The sequence below is a fragment of the Eutrigla gurnardus genome (genome assembly GCF_963514095.1).
Source record: "Eutrigla gurnardus genome assembly, chromosome: 1".
NCBI lineage: Eukaryota > Metazoa > Chordata > Actinopteri > Perciformes > Triglidae > Eutrigla > Eutrigla gurnardus.
This window is the reverse complement of record NC_139915.1, coordinates 9,384,510-9,404,256: the sequence shown is the minus strand read 5'-3', so window position 1 is coordinate 9,404,256 and position 19,747 is coordinate 9,384,510. Positions and strand designations below refer to the sequence as shown.

General features: G+C 41.0%; 1 protein-coding gene across 1 annotated transcript in view; it reads left to right on the top strand.

Annotated features, from left to right (window-relative positions):
• Positions 1-19,747, top strand: part of mettl15 (methyltransferase 15, mitochondrial 12S rRNA N4-cytidine) — a 43,472-nt gene that overhangs the window by 20,561 nt on the left and 3,164 nt on the right. Inside the window, exons 3-5 of the mRNA XM_084014971.1 lie at positions 2,444-2,580; positions 11,650-11,841; positions 15,012-15,190. Of these exons, the coding sequence (XP_083871097.1) occupies positions 2,444-2,580; positions 11,650-11,841; positions 15,012-15,190 (508 nt within the window). The remainder of the gene's footprint in view (positions 1-2,443; positions 2,581-11,649; positions 11,842-15,011; positions 15,191-19,747) is intronic.

Genomic DNA, 19,747 nt, shown 5'->3' with positions numbered 1-19,747 from the left:
CTTACGCCAACCTAAAACTTACTTCGACAAATGTCAAATGGTATTTACACCTTTGGTTTAGGATAAGTTAACAAATTATTGTCTGGAATAACCAAATGGTAATAATATTCACTGTTGCCTCAAGAAGGAAATTGGCAACATCAGACCTTATTTTTTGCATACATTTAAGCCACATTAGGAAGAAATGCATTGTAAATATGGTGCGTTAACACAACACAGGAAAAGACAAACAATATAGAGACCCTACCAAACATTTTTCTGACCTAAACAGGGGCCCTATGCAAGTGCAATCAGTGCTGAGAGGCCGATCTTGGGGCATCTACTGGTTGGAGAGGGACTGAGTAAAATAGTTCATCTACATTTTAGGCATTATTCCATCAATGCTGTATTTGTTCCAAGAGTTTATTTTGCACTTGTTGTCACCAAAATACCAACAACCTACTTGAATGAACCTCCCACCTTGCGTCTCTTCTCCCACCTGCACTTGGCATGAAAATACCACACAGACAATGTACCAGAAGGTTGTAGCGCTGCTGCTTGCGCTAGTCTTTGCACCGCTATGAAACTAGGACTCTAGGGGAAGGGTCTACCGAGCAAGATGTTGGCACTGTTTGCACATTTCTATGCCATTTTTGATTGGTATCGTTCTCTTTTGACAAGACTCTCTTGAGAGGACCTTAGGTGGTTAGGGATGTTTTCATACATTGCTTGTCCAATTCGCATGTTTCTGGCTGACAGCATGACACACGCCTGCATGCGTCATCTAGAAAAGAAATCAAACAAAGAGTCAATTTTGCTCGAAAAGGCTTTCCCAAGACAAATTCTTCATGGCTTACAGGGTTCCCTGTAGCATATCGTAGTGGTGGTTCCCCACTTCAAATAAAGAGCACTTTCACCAACGTTGAGTGAGCCGACTGTTCATACCATGAATTCAAAGCTAGATTGATGAAGAGACAAGATCCACCAGGATCTGTTTGATACAGCTTAGAAGGTGATTAATTGATCTATAGTATTGTGCATTTCTTTTCCATAATTAAAATGAAAACCTGAGTTTCCATTACTGAGGGAAATGGCTGTAAGCGGCAGCTGTGAAACTAGCTGCGAGGGCAATTGCACAGTCAGTGTAGCGTTGCGTTCACTAAAAGTTCCTGTCTTTGCCACTTATAGGCTTGGATTGCTAAAATAAGTGTCGAACATTATTATGAAACGGGAAGCTCAATATCAGGCAGCAAAAGTCACATTCTTTAAAGTTCTCCCTCCATGAGGTTAGGGTCACCTCACCGACAGGAACACCCAACTGTCTCCAGAGCTTTACAGCATTGCAGCAGCTGGTTCATCCTCTTCTGCCTGTTGCGCCCCTCTGTCTTCCCTCATCCCCTCTTCAATTTGTGAGCTCTCCATTCGTGAACTTTGTCTCAAAAATACGGACAGCCATTGATTTCAGACACCTCATCCCCTTTGTCCAAATCATCATAATATTCAGCCATGAACCTAAAAACAACACAACCAACTCTGCCCGGCTGGAACTCACTTTTCCACCTTTGGCACATGTGATCTCGCGAGATTTCAGAACGAGACATTCGCCTTCAGCAAGACTATTTCCATAATGTTGTGAGACACTCTAATCAGAGTCCGTCAGTTGCAAAACCAAGCACTTCTAGTGGACATAATTGATGGTGTCAGCTTGGCCCGATAGGATTACATTGCAGCCCGTGAGCAGCTGTTGTCTACAGTGCTCTCGCTCAATACCGAACCGATTTCTGAAATTGTTTTCCCCATTAGTCAGACACAAAACATGAGAAAATAGGGTCCAGGTTGAAAAGATTCAGAAAGACAGATTCAGAAATCTGATTTAACTTTCCTGTTATCCTTGGGCCAATTTGACCCCCTTCAATGTTGCTTGAATTCAGTGACTTTTCCTAATTTAACGGTGGCAGAGATAAACATGATCATTTCAATGCCCTGTACACTCTTTGGACACATTTAAAAAAACAAGATTGCTAACTTGAACAGCAAAGTTAATATGGTCCAGCTCCCCACTTGAACGACCGGGTAGACTTAAGTGCTGCTTATGTTTCTTGTGATTTGCATATTTTTCAATCACATATCTGGTTTTAAAAGGGGAGGGGTGGATGCTCTATTTAATGGGTTATTTAGGATGTCAACAAAGAAATTTGAAGTACCTGAAGCATAAAGCTAGGTAACGATTTTGATTATAATCATTTTCTGAAGATTTAAATTGCGGGGGTCCAATTGACCCGAAGGATAACCTCAAAATTTGACGGAAACTGGAGGGTTAAAATAACACGTGTCAGTGCACCACTGTGAATTACAGTCGTAAGTGAAACATTAACATTGTGATGATACGATGATGATGATTAATTGTGTTTATGGAGTCCTGGTGTGAGAAGAATGTGTTGTTTTCTTGCTTTCTCGCATGTAGGTGGTCCTGGACCTGACATTTGGAGGTGGTGGTCATACCAAAGCAATACTGAATATGGTTCCTGAAGCTACAGTCCTGGCCTTAGACCGAGATCCTACCGCCATTTCTCTGGCCAAGCAGTTAGCCAAGGAACACTCGTAAGTGATTTATTGAAAAGCATCAACTAGACCAAAACACAAGTAAAAGCTTATGTTATAATCTGTCTAGACAAATGTTTATACTAAATAAATGTACCATAAATTCTTATTGTCGCAGCTGACAGCTTGACCGTGTTTGGTTCACGGTCGTTATTTCTTAAAACATATTGTAGGTGTGATATAGTATTGCAGTTCTCCCTGTGTTTCTCACTTCTCGCCTGAGCCGGATCAAATACTGCTCGCCAAGATACAGCCCCTGAGTTTCACCGCCCAATCAAATCCATTCCTCCTTCTTAACTTAAAGCTTTTCTCCCCCCCCACGCAAAGCTGGTGGGCCCGGCACGTCATTTGTCAGAGTAAGGGCCCACGCCTGCAGTGTGAAGGAGATGCTGCCTCCCACGGAGGATCTATAAGAAATAAGGGGGGGGGGAGTAGAGAGAAGCCCAGAGAAGTTAAAAGTGGAGAGAGAGAGAGAGAGAGAGAGAGAGAGAGAACAGGGAGACACGAGGACACAATGCCAGGGTGAGAGGGAGTGTGTGTGTGCGTGTGTGTGTACATGAGCAAGGCGCGGGAGGATGAAAATGAGATGTTCCTAAGACCATGGCGTGGGAAGGAATCCTTTTACGTAGATTCTGGGGAAACCTCTCTCAAGGGAATCTGCAGAGAAATGTGCCTGTGAGCAGGGAATGACAATTAAGAGAGAGAGAGAGAGAGAATGAGAACAGTGTATTCTGTCAGCAGCAATATACCCCTGCTGTAAACTCTTCCACGCCCACTCGTGATGCAAGTTGAGAGGAGCTAGAGAAATCTAGCACTTAACCAATATTATTGGAAGCCTGAGTAAAAGACCCTGGCAGCCCACGCAGTGCATCCACACGACGGGGTTAGAGGATTTTCTCTCTCCTCTGCACTCCCATGTCTTGAGCAAAGCACAACCTTGACGCAAACTGTTGACTGCCGGTGTGAATCTGAACCCACTTTTACAGCACAAAAAGGAATAATTTCACCTCCTAACTTTTATTTAAATCATTAGCTTTTGAAAGTAACCCTCTGTTCCCTGAGGTCTTTAATGGGATTCGTCTCCTGCCTTTTGAGCCTCGCTATTCTTCGCCTTTCTCCATTCTTGTTGTTGCTATGACTTCCCCGCTCATGAAGCCACGCAGGAGTTGTGCCCACATTAAATGTTACGAATCTGAGGAGGCACCGTGTATTGTTGAAAAGGTCAAGTCAAGGCAAGCCTTCTATTTACATTTACATACAGGGTCACATTTAGACTTGCATGACATAAGATTTGATATTAACTGTTTGCATGCACTTTCCACTTTGTTGATTTTACACCAACAAGAGTCGTGCCACATCAGGATAGTAGAATCTGAAAACTTACTTTCCTAAAACTTTGCTCTCTTTGCTTGGATCACATCCATCTTTGTATTGGCCTTCATTTTGATCTCAACTACACACCTGGAACGTTTTGTGACTGCGTGTTGCACAGTTGTGATGTAATCACGTTGACAAAGTGTCTGTAGATAGACGATCACCTGGAATAGGCCTCAAAAAACTTGTGGATGTTCCTGCTACAGTAGGTGTCTGTAGGACCACATTTTGCCATGATGACGCTCACACTAGGTGAAAACAATACCTGCCACACAGTATCGTGGAGAAACAGCAGGATGAAATTCAACAGTTTTTGATACACATTTCAAGGACACGAACACCCATTTAATTACAAAATTCACAATTTCTATAACATTCCTTGACATTTTGAAGAAAAACACATTTTTAAAGACTAGCTTGCGGTGTATCACATCAACATTCTGGATCCATCATGGATTATTCATTTCTTTGTGGGGTATGACGTCTTTTGCAGCATTTAAACCTTATAGTATCTGTTAAGTGATCTGTGCGATTGTAAGTGGATTGGAAAGGCATAGTTAAACTTTGTGTTGGGTCAGTGCAACTGGACGCAAAGATGTGAAAACAAAACACTTTTCCCGAGGCTTTATGAATCTACTTCATAAACATTCGGAGATGAAAAACAGCATTTGCCTTTTGTCATTTTGTTACAAACCGAAGCCTTGAACCTTTTAAAAATATATATGCTGGGAATTCAAATGTTATTTTGAACTCTTAACTTAAAGTTGTTTTTTCAAAATCTTAAGTTACATTTCAATTGGAAAAGACTGACATTTGTTTGTTGTGGTCCATTCCTATATTGACTTACAGTAGTAGTAACAGCCCTGACTCTTAATCTTGGTGACTGGTATTTCACTTATCCCATGATTCAACCTGCAAAGCTTTGGGTTCTCTGCGTGAGTTTTGGGAGGATCATATTCAGTGTTGGGTTGATCCAGTTGGATACCAGAATAACACAAAACTTGCATGCTGTTAATGTTGTGGGGTGCTACGGCTATAAATAGCTCAGATCACTTAAGCAATTATGAGCCCACACTTGGACCTCAGCACATACACCACTGAAACTTGTCCTCTTTAATAATATAAGACCTTACATAAGGCATTTATATCTCCAACTCTGTGTCTAAGCCACATAAAGAAGTTAATAATTTAGAAATGTTATGTAACTGTTTTACATATTTTTAAATCCTTCAGTGGCTCTCTCAAATGTGTTGGTAAAAATAAAGGTCACCGTGTCTTGTGGAAAGTATGTTCATCACCTGCAGGTGGGCGGACACAAAGGCTACAGAATTTTAATTTCCAATATTTAGAAGTAATTAGTTTAAAACATGCCATCCTTAAAGAACTTTGATTGACATTGTAGAGCGTTCAGCATTGTATATTAGCTTGCTACGACACTAATTTGACTATATTAAACTTTTTTTTCCCATTTATGCATAGTAGCTTGAAACTTAATATAAACTCCTTCCAGAGCTGCTTTCAAATAAAGCTATTAGGCCCCACTCAGTCCAATGCTACACTAAGTTGCTGCTCTCGACCCTCCTTTGCCAGTAAGCATGCTGGCTGGCACTGACAGCACCACAAAACTGTCTCTGCAGATAAACAGAGAAGGTGACCTGCATAGACCAGCTTCGTTCCTTCTCTTCCCCAACACTAACAAAATGAGGAAGGAATTCAGGAATCATTTTACACAGCCTTGACTTGTGTAAAGCTCACTGGAAGGCGTGTGGGTTCACCAGTCAGTGGAGCTCTGTCCCCTCTCTTCTCTCTCCAAAGCCATTCATACACATGAGTCACTCATTCACCGTAGGTCTGAGATGGGCTTTTTGTTATAGAGGACTACAGAGATGTTATCCTCACATCCAGAGGGCCAGATTATGACTGTGCACTTCCACCATAGGTCACTGTAACCCCATCACGCAATTAGCCTATTAGAACTACGCATTTTATGGGAAGATCAAAGTGTATACAGTTAATAAAAGTTTATTATACCAGCATTTCTATGTTGTATATACCAACGCATTAAGTAATGCTCCTATTAAATCAGCTTAACACAAAATGAAAACATCCACATTCCTTAGTGAAATATAAATATTTCAGTGTAATGGTGTCTCAAAAACAACTCTGCCCTCCCATTCCATGACGCATCCATCCATTCATTCATCTCAAAAGCCATCGGCCCTCACCCAGGTCTTAAAGAGGTATCTTTTGCTAATTTGCATGAATGGAACAGAGATTCCTGTTTGTCCCTTTTGACTTGATGTGCTTCATTGTTGCTCTTGCAGATGTAAGTGCTCTTAAACATGGTAGCCATTGAGATTGCAAAATACCAGAGGAGTGGAAAGCGGGACTCGGGTAGTAGTCTCCAAAATGAAATTTCCCTCTCATTGCACTTTGCATGAAAGAAGGGGTCTGACTGTATTTGCACAGGTTGCTCACTGAGAGCAGCAGAGAGGGGTTCAGTGAATAAGGGAATTTGTGGCTGCATGGCGTAGGAATCTTGAACTCTGCGGTGGTGTTTCCATGTCGACTCTGCTTAAGAAATGTTTTCTCGCATTCGGAGACATCTTTGCCTATCTCTTCACAGGCGGGAAAGTCTACTGAATTTGTATGGTAAGATGAAAAGCCTTCTTTGAACAGTTTACACTGAAACACATTCATGTGTGCATAAATGTCTGACAGATTTTGGCCTCAGCAAGAACTTCATATTACTATCACATCGAACGCTATCCTGCAAGAACGCTGTGATTTCAGGGCAAGCTCATTCATCTGATCTGTAAATCCCCTCCTGTAAGATCAAAATTAAAAAGGATTTACGTTTATGAAGACGATCTGCTTTAAAGGTCCCATAATATGAAAAACAGGTTTTCTCTGGTCTCTACACCTATAAACTGGTCCTCCCTGAGCCTGTCAACTCACAGAATGAGGAAAACTAGTGACTCCTGCATGGTCTCTGCAGCCCACCCACTGGTACAACGGCACTCCTACAGGATGTTCAGATTCAGCTCCTGTTGTTACGTAACGAAAGGAGTCATTTGCATTTAGCCGAACTCCTCTGCACGATAATAGAAGATATCCAGGCACAGAAACAGCCTGTTCTCAGGAGAGCTAAGCACAGCTCATTTGAGCAAGTTTTAGACAGATGAAATTCAGGACCATGGATGGGTTTGGGCAATGCATATCGAAAACAGTGTTGTTCGACCTCTGACAGCTGTGTGGAATTGAGGAATAACAGTATAATATGGGATTAGGGCTGCAGCTATCGATTCTTTTTGTAATCGATTAATTTAGCACTTTATCGATCGATTAATCGAGGAATCGGATAAAAAAAAATTGCGTTTTTTAACAAACCAAAACAAATAATGCATAAGGAAAATGATGTGGCTGTAAAATGATCAAGCATTTCTAAAAAAAATAAACAGAGGTATTCATTCCAACTCCAAAATTTGGCTCCAAAACTAAGCCCATTTATTAAGTGCCAGTGAGAATTTAACAACAATACAGTTAAATCAACTTGGATAAAACATGGATAACATTTAATTTACGTTTTGTTTTGCCAGCAATGGCCCTTTCCTCTCCCTGCCCTAAATATGTGTGTATATAGTGTACTTCTTCTGTGCCATTTATGTATTTAGCTTTCTCTATCACTACAGTAACTGTTTGACCATTCTTTTCTCTGCTTTGAACTCCTCCGTCCGTTTGGGCAAACACAACAACTCACAGCCAAGCGTAAATCAGGCTTTCCAATTGGCTGTAAAAGCTGCTACGGGGGCCAATACGAGCGTCCGATGCATAAACGTAACTCTATACGTCACTCGCAAGATGGCAGATGAGAAGAGATCGATATTCAAACAAAACGGAGAAATGCGCCACGGAGACGAGGAGACATCTAGTCACATATGTTACAACTTTACGCACTCGTTTTGTTGTCAGAAATAAATCGCTCACATGGGCAAGCAGGATACCGTTGTTTAGCCCCGATACTCTCTGTCGTTTACGGACATTCTGAGTCTGACTTTCCGCCATCGCGCCAACTAAATTCAGAATGAATGACCGTGTATGACGCGCTGGTGTGCTTCCTGAACAACGGTCCGTGTGGAACAATCGGATCCCTGCACATAGGCGCGTCATAGGAATTTAACGAGGCTTCGAGGCAGATGTTTTGCCTCGAGGAATTTTCATAATCGAGTTAATCGAGTAACTCGATGAATCGTTGCAGCCCTATATGGGATCTTTAATAACCACATATTAATAGTTGTTGAGCGTTACCCACCTGTTGTATGAAGCATGTGTGTATCGGACACAGCGCAGCAAATTAAATGCATCGTCCTCGCATCGATGGTGTGCCATTGGTACCAAAAGCTCAACGCTTGTAAAAGCCTCCATGTTCACAACACTTTTAACGACATTGAATCAGCTTTGCCTTTGGTAGTTTCATGCAGACTCCAATTCAATAATTCTTTGTGCACTTCAAATGAACTGCCAATGGCTCTTGTGTAGAAGCTGGCGAACATCCATCACATCTGTACGCTCATTCTGCGCAAAGGAGGCGTGTTTGCACTGCAAACTTTGCAGTCATGCATGTCTTGGTTTGTCTTTCCCCTGACATGACGCTGAACGTCATAAAAAACGTTGCTGTCATTGTGCAACTGGACAGAGGGGCCATTTCAAAGCCACATTTGGCCGCTCATGTCTCTGTTGTGTGGTCGTTGAAGAGCCCTGGCCAGACCACAGACCTCTCATTTCAAGAGAACACCCTCTATCAGTGGACAATATAATTAGAATTGGGATCTGGTTCAAATGTGGTTAAATGGCCTGCTTGTTTTCCATGCCTGTGAAACCAAGAATTTATTGATATTTGATCAAAGCATTGTATGCCAGTTAAAGCTTTGAGGCAACAACATATTCATCTGTTTGACCGCCAGTAAAATGCTTGAACAAGAATCCACAATGGCTAAAATGTTGGAAAATCAATGAGATAAAAAGTTTGCGAACTTTCACCAAAAAGGTTTAAACTTGCAGTATATATGTTATGGATACGGTGGGTAGAGTGCCACTGAGAGGGCAACAACAGAAAGGGATTGTGCAGCTGATGAGAGAGAACAACAAAGCTTTTACTATAGATTTTTCAACAAATCAGTCACTGTGCGGGATGGTGAATAACAGAAAAGCAAAGGAAGGCCCTGGCAGCGTGGGTAAGATGCTCCGTTGTTTTTTTTGTGTTTTTTCCTTGCGTGCCCATAGTTAATCTTGAGAAAGGTGGAGTCATTGTTGCGTCCATAAAAGGGTCAACTTTCAAATTGAATCAAATGTCTGTTAAGGAAAGGGAAAGTCACATTATAGTGTAGCTTTAGTATAAATGAACTAAACTAGAACTATAGGGGATCAGTTGAGGATGAAAACTTGTGTAGGCGCTGACTTCCTGGTTAAAGAGCTAACTTTTCATTTAGCTGGCTACTTTATTACATTCATTTTTTTATTCTAATGAAATAGTTGCGATTCGCTGTGCGTGCACATTTTATGACCACTAGCCTTCGCTTGAAAACAGTGCCAGCATGATGACAGAGTAACATGCCTATCTGTCTGTATCAGTCCCACCCCCACATGCTCTATATGAATGTGCACACTCAGCTGAGAACTTGTGTCCCTGTCGAGAGTAGTAGTAGCAGCAGGGTAATCAAATAATAAATTAAGGTCTAATGATTTTAATTATAAAAGTTCAGATCAGTCAGAAATAGGCGTAATTTTTAATTTCAATCGCTATTTACACACTGTGTGGGCTAAATGACACCAGAAGCCTAAAATTCCATAATACGTTTACAGTTGGGAAGCTAAACTCATGAGATCATGCAATACTTAAGATCAGTGTGTATGATGGAGTAGTGGCGTTAGAATGTGCCCTTTTACCGCTTTTTGTTTATTCCCACTGGTTAGCTACGAAATACCTAGTTAGTTTGTGTGATCGGTTACTATACTGATACTGACTGGAGATCAGTGAGATTCACATTAATGTTCGCACCAGGCCTGTTGCTCTGCAGTGCTTTGTTGTTCTTCTTTCAGATTGTATTTAAATAAAGTCAAGGTAATTATATTACATGTTTACAAGGATTGAAGTAGCAAATTATTATATTCTGGGATTGATGGTTTTGACAATCATTTTTAATATCAATTCAACAGCAAAACAAAGATATGTTATTCATCAACTCATGCATCAATTCATCTCATTTCACCAAAACACGTAGGCCTTGCTTCCGTGAAATATGTTGTCTGTATCCAGTGTTGTGCTGGTCACACAAGAGATTGATTTATTGCTCGTTCATAGTGAATAATACAGGAGATAAGGACATTTGTGAACTGAAAACAAAATGTCCATACTGAATTGCAATATTGGGTCTAAAAAATTCAATTAATTATTTCCTATACCGCTCAGCCCTACTGCACAAAGCTAATTCAGACCATGTTATCCAAATATCTTTATTCACTTTGTTAATTTAACCCCTCTCTTCCATTCATTTAGAGCAGTCTGTTATACATACAGTCCACAGAAAGTAAACAAAACCATGGCTTGGCTTTGCAATTTGAGAAAATGCTCATTCAACAGTAGGCAAACTGAAAATGCATGCCATTAAATGAGTGTTTGAATGACATGCTATAGCAGCAGTAGTATTTTCTAAGACGTGCCATGAGTAATAGCTTCACTAGAAACAATGGTTGAAGAAGGCTGCAGAAGAGCCTTCGTTCCTAATATATAAATGCTCCTGTTGCTTATTCTACCATCATCTTTGTTCACACAAAAGGTCATATGAGAAATGCATGAATGTGGCTGGAGAAGCTCAGCACCCATGCATGAGGAGGTGACTGTGTACACGGTGTCTTGCTCCGTCAGTGACAAGGAAGGATCTGAATGGGCCAGCTAAGAGAGCTAGCAGGCTTCCAAGAAACACCTGATTCCCTTTTAAATGATTGACTGAAACTTGAGCTATTGTGGGTTTCCATTTGACTGTATATCTCACGTGGACTTCCCATGAAAATATTTGCTTAAAATTATTAATATTACCTTGACTTGCTGGATGTTGAGTGTGGGTGTTTTACATTGTATTTGTGACGCTGTACAATATAGAAGCAGTCTATATTTCCCATAAACCGTAGAACTTAGCGCTCATCTTCAGTTGTGAGTCATGTAGCTTTCATATTAATAATCAAGTCTAGCTATCAGATAAATTAAAACATTGATATGAAAATGTTTTTGTCGGATCCAAGCTTAAATGTGATGATCTGTGGACAGGTTTTATATATCAATTCTATATCAACGTAACTTTACTGGTTTTGCTGCCCCATGCACAAAACTATAAAGAAAAGCTAGCCAATCACTATTAAAATTATTTAACTGATGACCTTATTAGTAAAAGGTATTTAGCTTGCACTCACACACCCAATAAAGTGATGCATTAGTTTCATACCTTGTTCTTCTCACCTTCTGACTGTGAGCTGAACGACAATTAAATATTACTCTACTTTTGAAAACACTGGATGTCACTGAAATTGTTTTTTTTTTACTTCCCCAAATCCATTTAAACAAGGCCATTATTTTGACAGCAGCCATATATGATATACAAATATCTAATAAAGCTATTCCTCTCCCTAATCTTTCTCTAGCGGCCGTGTGAAACCATTGCTTGGCCGATTCAGCGAGCTTGAAGCCCTGCTGTCTAACATGAACATTAAGCCAGGCAGCATTGATGCTGTCCTGTTGGACGCTGGCTGCTCCTCCATGCAGATGGATCAGGCGGAGCGAGGCTTCTCCCTCAGCAAGAATGGGCCCTTGGACATGAGAATGGATGGAGAGAGGTAAGCCATTTGCAACATAGTAGATCTGCTGTTGGATCTCAGTTTGACCAACAATGCTGCATTAACAAAACTGGACACAAAGCACGAGACTTAATTCTCCTAATAATAATGTGAAGTGCTGGTTAAGCAGAATTACTAGCGCTTTGACATTGCTCCCGTACTGAGCAGTGATGTCAAAGTGCGGTGTAGCATGACATGTGTCATTATTATTATATTATTTCGTTTTTTGATTAAAATTGAATAAGTGAATATTACTTTTAATTTAGTTATATGCTCTTATTAATTGCAAAAATTGCGTGACACAAAAAGGTAATATAATGACACTAAATTTGATTTATTCTGCCTTTGTAAAAAAATCATGAATAAGAAACGGTACATGACAAATTTCACTTTTACAGAATTATATTCTTTCAGAATTTAGTTTTTGTTCATTTTACCTGTGATTGGGTTTGTGTCAAAATGAAATGTTGAAATAAACCTTAAAGTAGAAGCAGGCTGATAAATAGTCATATCGTATGTCGTATCATATTGATGTATACTGCTCAAAAAATGTAAGGAACACTTAATCATCACAGTATAACACCGAGTCAGTTAAACTTCAAGGATGTCAATCCGTCCATTTAGGAAGCTCAAGTGATTGTGAATCAGTTTCACCTGCTTTGGTACAAATGAAAGTGACAACAGGAGCAATGGAGGCAAAATCAAGACAAAGCCCAAAAGGGATGTGAAGGCCACAGACCGTTGCTCTCTCCTTCTCCTTCCTGACTGATTCTTCTCTAGTTCTGCATTCTGCTCGTGTCCTTGTCACTTCTTGTAGCATGGACACGCAGACCAATCAGGTTCACAGGTAGTCTAGCTCTTCCTGGATGGCTCATCCATCCACGTGAGGTCACAAGAAGGATTGCTATGTCTCTCAGCACAAGAGCATGCAGGAGATACCAGGAGACCAGTGCTGTGCAGGGTTCCTCCTGGTGTCCAGAGTGTGTAAGCAGTTCCTGGATGACGAAGGCATTGATGCCATTGACGGCCCCACGTTCCCCTGACATAAATCCATTGAGCACCGACAGGATGTAATGTATCAGTGCATCCAACGCTGACAAGTTCCACCACAGACTGTCCAGGTGCTCAACGATGCCCTGATCCAGGTCTGGGAGGAGATCCCCCACACCATCCGCTGACTCATCAGGTGCAGCCCAGACAGGAGTGCATTGTCAGGAGTGCGTACAGGCACGCGGGGGCTAAACACACTCCTGAGTCACATTATGAGTTGCCGTGATGAAATTTGCACAAGTTGGATCAGCCTGTGATTTAAATATTTTGCTTTGATTTTCGGTGTGATTTTGAATCCAGCCCTCAATGGGTTGATGATGTTTGGATTTACTGTTGATCATTTTGTACATCAGTTAATATTTTCCACTTGAATATTTCGTTGATCAAGATCTGATGTGTGATATAAGTGGTCCCTTCATTTTTTTTGCAGTGTATATAGTAGGGATGCACGATATTATCGGCAAGGTATCGGTATCGGCCGATACCTTGCCGATAATATTGATGTTAAAATGTACGTATCGGATAACACGCCGATATATTAAACCGATAAATAAAGACTGCTGCTTCCTTGATTGGATCAGATTAATTGCCCATGGGTGCAAGGATTGCGTGTGCACTGCGACGTGACACGTCACCTACGTCAACTTGCAGCAGAGCGAGGGAGAAGTTCAAAATGTCGGCGGTCTGGAAGTTTTTTAAGGTGTCGGAAACGGATAGCAAAGTTTCTACTTGCAATGATTGTTCAGCGTCGGTGAGCGAGGAGGAGCCAAGACGCATTCTTTTAACACCACAAACTTAATAGTCCATTTGAAGAACCGTCATCCGGAATGTTACAATGAGTTTGTGACAACAAAGAAGGACACGGGGAAACAACAGGTGACCTGCGAGAGAAGAACTCAGCAGCTGCCTCTTCTACAGTCCTTGGATGAAGCCAAGAATTACAACCGCGGCCACCCAAGGGCAAACACCATCACTCAGAAACAACCAGCCTTTTTCATCCGTTGAAGACGTCTGATTCTGCAGATTTCGGATACGTTGAGCCTCGCTACGCGGTACCAAGTCGGAGGTATTTTTCTGATGTAGCCTTACCAGAGTTGCAAGCGGTCATTTACAACAACTGTTTTAAGTACTTGTATTGTTAAAATCAATTGTCATAAATAAATATGCCATGTTTTACTTAACTTGTTTAAGTATTTTTCTTATTTTGAACAAGGAATGAATATTTCATGATTTTAAGCTTTGTATTTTATGTCTGCATTTGCCGTTGGGCCAACACAATAAGAGTATTTCACTACAGAAGAGACTTGATGATCCCTGCAATTAGGTGTGGGGGGGAAATGTGTGTGTATATATAGGTATCGATATCGGTTATCAGCCAAATGAGTTTTAAAATATCGGCATATCTGATATTGGCAAAAAATCCAATATTGTGCATCCTTATTATATAGTGGACTGGAAGTAATAAGAAATGTTAAAAAATATATTGATTTAAATGTGTTATCATTTCATAGTTTATCCATCCGAGCACACTCACATTTGCTGTGTTTACCTCTGTGTTTACCTAAAAAAAACTGTATTAATCAACAACATTCCTTATAAAGTTACAATTTAATACTACTTATTATCAAAGAAATAATACTTCCACAATTTAATTGAAATAATAGCATTAGTTTTACAGCCATAAAACGACTGCAAAAATAATTTAAAAAATGATGTGATGTGTTATACTACTGAAGTGTGTGTGGATGGATGGACGGATAGATAGATAGATAGATAGATAGATAGATAGATAGATAGATAGATAGATAGATAGATAGATAGATAGATAGATAGATAGATAGATAGATAGATAGATATGCATTGTAATGTATAGCTTCTTGAATGTTTTCAGAAATATGAATCATTTACAAGGTCAGCAAAATGTGCAAAGCGACGAGTTCAGATAACCACATTATGAGCTATTGCACTGGGTGCATTTTTCATTTCATTCCTTCACAATCATTCTATTCATAACTGTCAGCTGTAAAGGTTTTCAGCTGTATCTCAGAGTTGTCAGAATGTGCCACTGTCAGCAAGGATGTGACGTCAAACGGCTTAATTGGGCTTCTCTTTGTGCGTAGGTACCCCGACATGCCCAGTGCTGCTGACGTGGTGAATACCTTAGATCAACAGGCTCTTGCATCCATCCTCACTGCATATGGGGAAGAAAGAAATGCCAGGAAAATAGCTTCAGCCATTGTGGAGGCGCGCCGTGTGAACCCCATCACCCAGACAAAGCAGCTGGCCAGCGTGGTGGCAGGTAGACACCATCCTGATTAATTCCCCACAGCATTCTGGTGGCTGAGAGGCAAAATAAAACATGAGTGGAGTTATTAAGGCTGTCTCTTGGTGGGACATATTCATCGCAGAAAATTACGCAGACCGTGACCTCAGTCATTATGCTCTCTCCTGCCTCTGTTTTGGGTGCCTACCGCCCATGAGTTGGGGCACAGACAGACAGAATGTGGCTAATGCCTTGAAAACACACAGTGACATTCTCTCTTTCTCTCTCTCTCTCTCTCTCTCTCTCGCTCTCTCTGTCTCTCTCCCTCACCATATTGCTTTTTTTGCTTTATCCCCCCCCCCCCCCTCTTTTACCCTGTTTCCTCCGCTCACAAATATGTACACACACCTGAAACAAAGGCAAACACCCACATGTGCCCACACACGACACACTCGTGCATAAAGCTGGATTACATTGTTTGTCTTCACTTTTTATATATATATATATATATATATATATATATATATATATATATATATATATATATTCTTTTAGCTGTATGCCTCCAGATTTGAGCTGCTGAACGAGTGAGATGTCGTTTCAGTAGTTATTGCACAGAGCAGTATGTGCGTCAGTGTCACCCTGGGAGAACAGGTGTGAGTAAGAGCAGCTGTTTGATCTCTTTTGAAGAGTAAAGCGAGTCACAACCAATGTTTATTTGAAACAATCTTAGAGGTTTTGATATAAGAAAGTTCCAGGGGGACTCTATGAACAATTGTGACAGCGATGCTGGTAGGAAGAATTTAAAGTCACAGGAGAAATGAAGTGGGTGGTCGGGAACCATTTTGGGGACCTGGTAGCATTTAGACATCCTATCATCTTCCATCCTGTTTTTTGGTCACCCTTTCTCTCCCTCCTAGTTTATTTATTTACCATTAACCTTACCTTACACATTGCATAGCAATATATTCAAAATGCAACGAAAATAACACAGATTGGAACATGTTTTTAATTTAATTTGTTTTCTTCAGGATCCCCAGGGTAAGGTTGTTATACTGCATTTAGTCATTTACAGTAGCGGGGCTATGTGAATGAGCAGGGCTTTGGAGTCGTATACACACTTGAGGGCAAAAGCATGCCCACAAAAACCACAACTGCATTTCCCACACATGAACTGGTAAAAACACGCATGCTTCAGACTTCAGTTTATTTCCCCCCACAAATGTTATCACTCAAATATATAATTAAAAACTCATACATCCACTATTGACAACATCTGCTTCCGACCAGGCAGTTTTCTGGAGTCATCTGTACATGATAGGCAAATTCGAAAGCATGATGTCAGTGGGAAGGTAAAGGTGGGGCAAGGGGGAAAAATCAAATAATTAAACGTCATTTCTTCAGGTTGTTTGCCAATTTCACTGATTTGTGATTTTTGAAGCAGTTTGTAAAGTCTGTTTCAATATGAACACTATAAACGAAATAATCACTTCCAGACGCCATTGGGAATCCTGACGGATACAACACAATTTATGAAATTGCACTCTTCTTTGCCATTTTTTTACATTGACAGTTCTAACAAGTCATAAAGCAGGCAGGACCATGTGTATACTGCATACTATATGACATAAATAATGTGTATTAAAGTAAAGTAAAGACTGGTGAGAGACCTCAACACCACTAAAGATACAACACTAAAGATATTTCACGGCTACAAAAGCAGGAAGCAGGACCTCCTCACATTTGTCAGCTGTCAAGTCGGCCCTGCCTCCAGAAGACCGTCCACTGTCATTAGGATGTGAGGGAAAACCCTGATCAGAGTATGAGTAATGTTTGGCCTGATTACATCCTTGGACATGTACAAAGTACATAGTGATGACCAGCTATCTGATGTCATCACTGACATTTTCTACATATCACTGTCATAGGAGAGTGTTCCCACCTGCTTCAAGACAGCCACCATCATCCCTGTACATAAAAGGTCTGCCGTGTCCCAGTCCCACCTCCTGTCCCGACTCACCGCCATCCTGATGAAGTGCTTTGAGAAACTAGTTTTCCATCACATCACCAACAAGGCTTGGAGCCTCACCACCTTACATACAGAGCCAATAGAATCACAGAGGATGACGTATCCACTGCCCTCCCCTCAGACATAGCACATCTTGAAAATATTAACACCTACATCAGAATTTTGTTTGTTGGTTTCAACTCAGCATTCAATTCAATTGTATTTATAGTGTCATACCACGACAAAAGTTATCTCAGGACCCTTTACACAACGAGCAGGATGCTCATGATGAACGGTCTTTTAACAGTCCATTAACATGTTCACCCAGAAGCTGCTTCTAGCCCTGGACATGATCTGATATCAATGCACACATTTTAATGGCCTTATCAGGGTAATACAGTATTTTTTGACAAAATAGATGACGTGGCGGATTTCACAAGGACTTAACAGTCTCGTGGAGTGTTTTACTCACCATTTCAACATGAATGGCAGTGAATGCCGGTTAAAACTGGTAGGCTGAGCTCCACAAAAGTATATACACTGCAAACACTGATGTGAAACCAGATGTGTTGAAGACAGGTGAAATCTCTGCTAATGGAGAAGTCAGAATTATTTACTCAGATGTGGCCCGAGTCCTTTACATATAATTCAGACTACAGGCTGCTAAAATTATTAATACATGTAAAAAGTTACACGTAGACCCTTTTATGATAATGAGTGAGATATCACTGCCGGATGCTTTACAAATAGATGTGATAATAACAATTCTACAAATAGCCACAGCTGTGCGTAGTGGTGTTATTATGCAAGCGCAGTCTGTTTCATGCTTGAATGAGATTCTTAAGACAGCAACATGGCGTGTGTCTTGCCTCTGGGTGGGAGGAACGTGTGCTAATGGGATCAATACGGCCTCAAACGTCATGCAAGTGACCTAAAAAAACACACACATGGCACAGGCAGCCATGGACAGACAACTGTGTAATACAGCTGTGAAGGTAACAGAAATTTACTGGGTTTTGTTATTAATATTGTTGAAGGTGCTTTAAGACCCTGAAATGGACCGCGGAGAAGCTTTCGTTGAACTCTACCAAACATGTTTACTTTGCTGGATTGAGATGGCTCAAGGGAGCTCCATTTAGATTCATTACATCACCGGATGCATTCAACACAACCCAATAAATTGCATAATCACCCTATATATAACTGCATGTGTATGTTGTGTGTGTTTGAAAAGCTAGCAGGGAGGACATGGATGTATTGATTTAGAGATCCCAACAAGCTGTTTAAAGATAATTTCCCCCCAGAGCAACACCAGTGAAACCCAGGTGGTGATTTACTTGAATAATTCAAGATTAGCACATTGGCTTTCACTGCCAATTTAAATGAATTAAAAAAAAAACACTACCTGTTGCAGAGGCTGTTCTAAAATGAGCAAAAGTCTGTTAAAAATGTTTGATGAATGTAACTGTTGTCAGATGGACTGAGTTGCACCATCTACACTACTTCACTCACCCATCCAAATAATTGAAATCAAGTGTTCCAATCACTTCCATGGCCACAAGGTGTATAAAAGCAAGCACCTAGGCATGCAGACTGTTTCTACAAACATTTGTGAAGGAATGGGTCGCTCTCAGGAGCTCAGTGAATTCCAGCGTGGTACTGTGATAGGATGCCACCTGTGCAAGTCCAGTCGTGAAATTTCCTTGCTCCTAAATATTCCACAGTCAACTGTATTATAACAAAGTGGAAACGATTGGGAACGACAGCAACTCAGCCAAGAAGTGGTAGGCCATGTAAAATGACGGAGTGGGCTCAGTGGATGCTGATTGATTGATTTAATTTGGTGAACGCACAGAAAGGAGCACATAAGCACTTACAACAACTAGTCATCATCACCGAGGATAAAAAACACAATAAAGCTCTAAGGCTTATTTCTATTGTGGTCCCTGTGCTGAGGCGCTAGTGCGCAGAGATCGAGCACTTTCTGCAGAGTCAATTGTTACAGACCTACAAACTTCATGTGGCCTTCAGACTAGCTCAAGAACAGTGCGTAGAGAGCTTCATGGAATAGGTTTCCATGGCCGAGCAGCTGCATCCATTCATACATCAGCAAGTGCAATGCAAAGCGTCGGATGTAGTTGTGTAAAGCACGCCGCCATTGGACTCTAGAGTTTGGTAGAGGGGGGGTTACGGTGTGGGGTTGTTTTTCAGGACTGGGCTTGGCCCCTTAGTTCCAGCGAAAGGAACTCTGAATGCTTCAGCATACCAAGAGATGTTGGACAATTCCAGGCTCCCAACTTTGTGGGAACAGTTTGGGGATGGACCCTTCCTGTTCCAACATGACTGTGCACCAGTGCACAAAGCAAGGTCCATAAAGACATGGAGGAGAGTGTTTGGTGTGGATGAACTTAAATGTCCTGCACAGAGTCCTGACCTCAACCCGATAGAACACCCTTGGGATGAATCAGAGTGGAGACTGAGAGCCAGGCCTTCCCGTCCAACATTAGTGTGTGACCTCACAAATACGCTTCGGGAAGAATGGTCAAAAATTCCCATAAACACACTCCTCAACCTTGCGGAAAGCC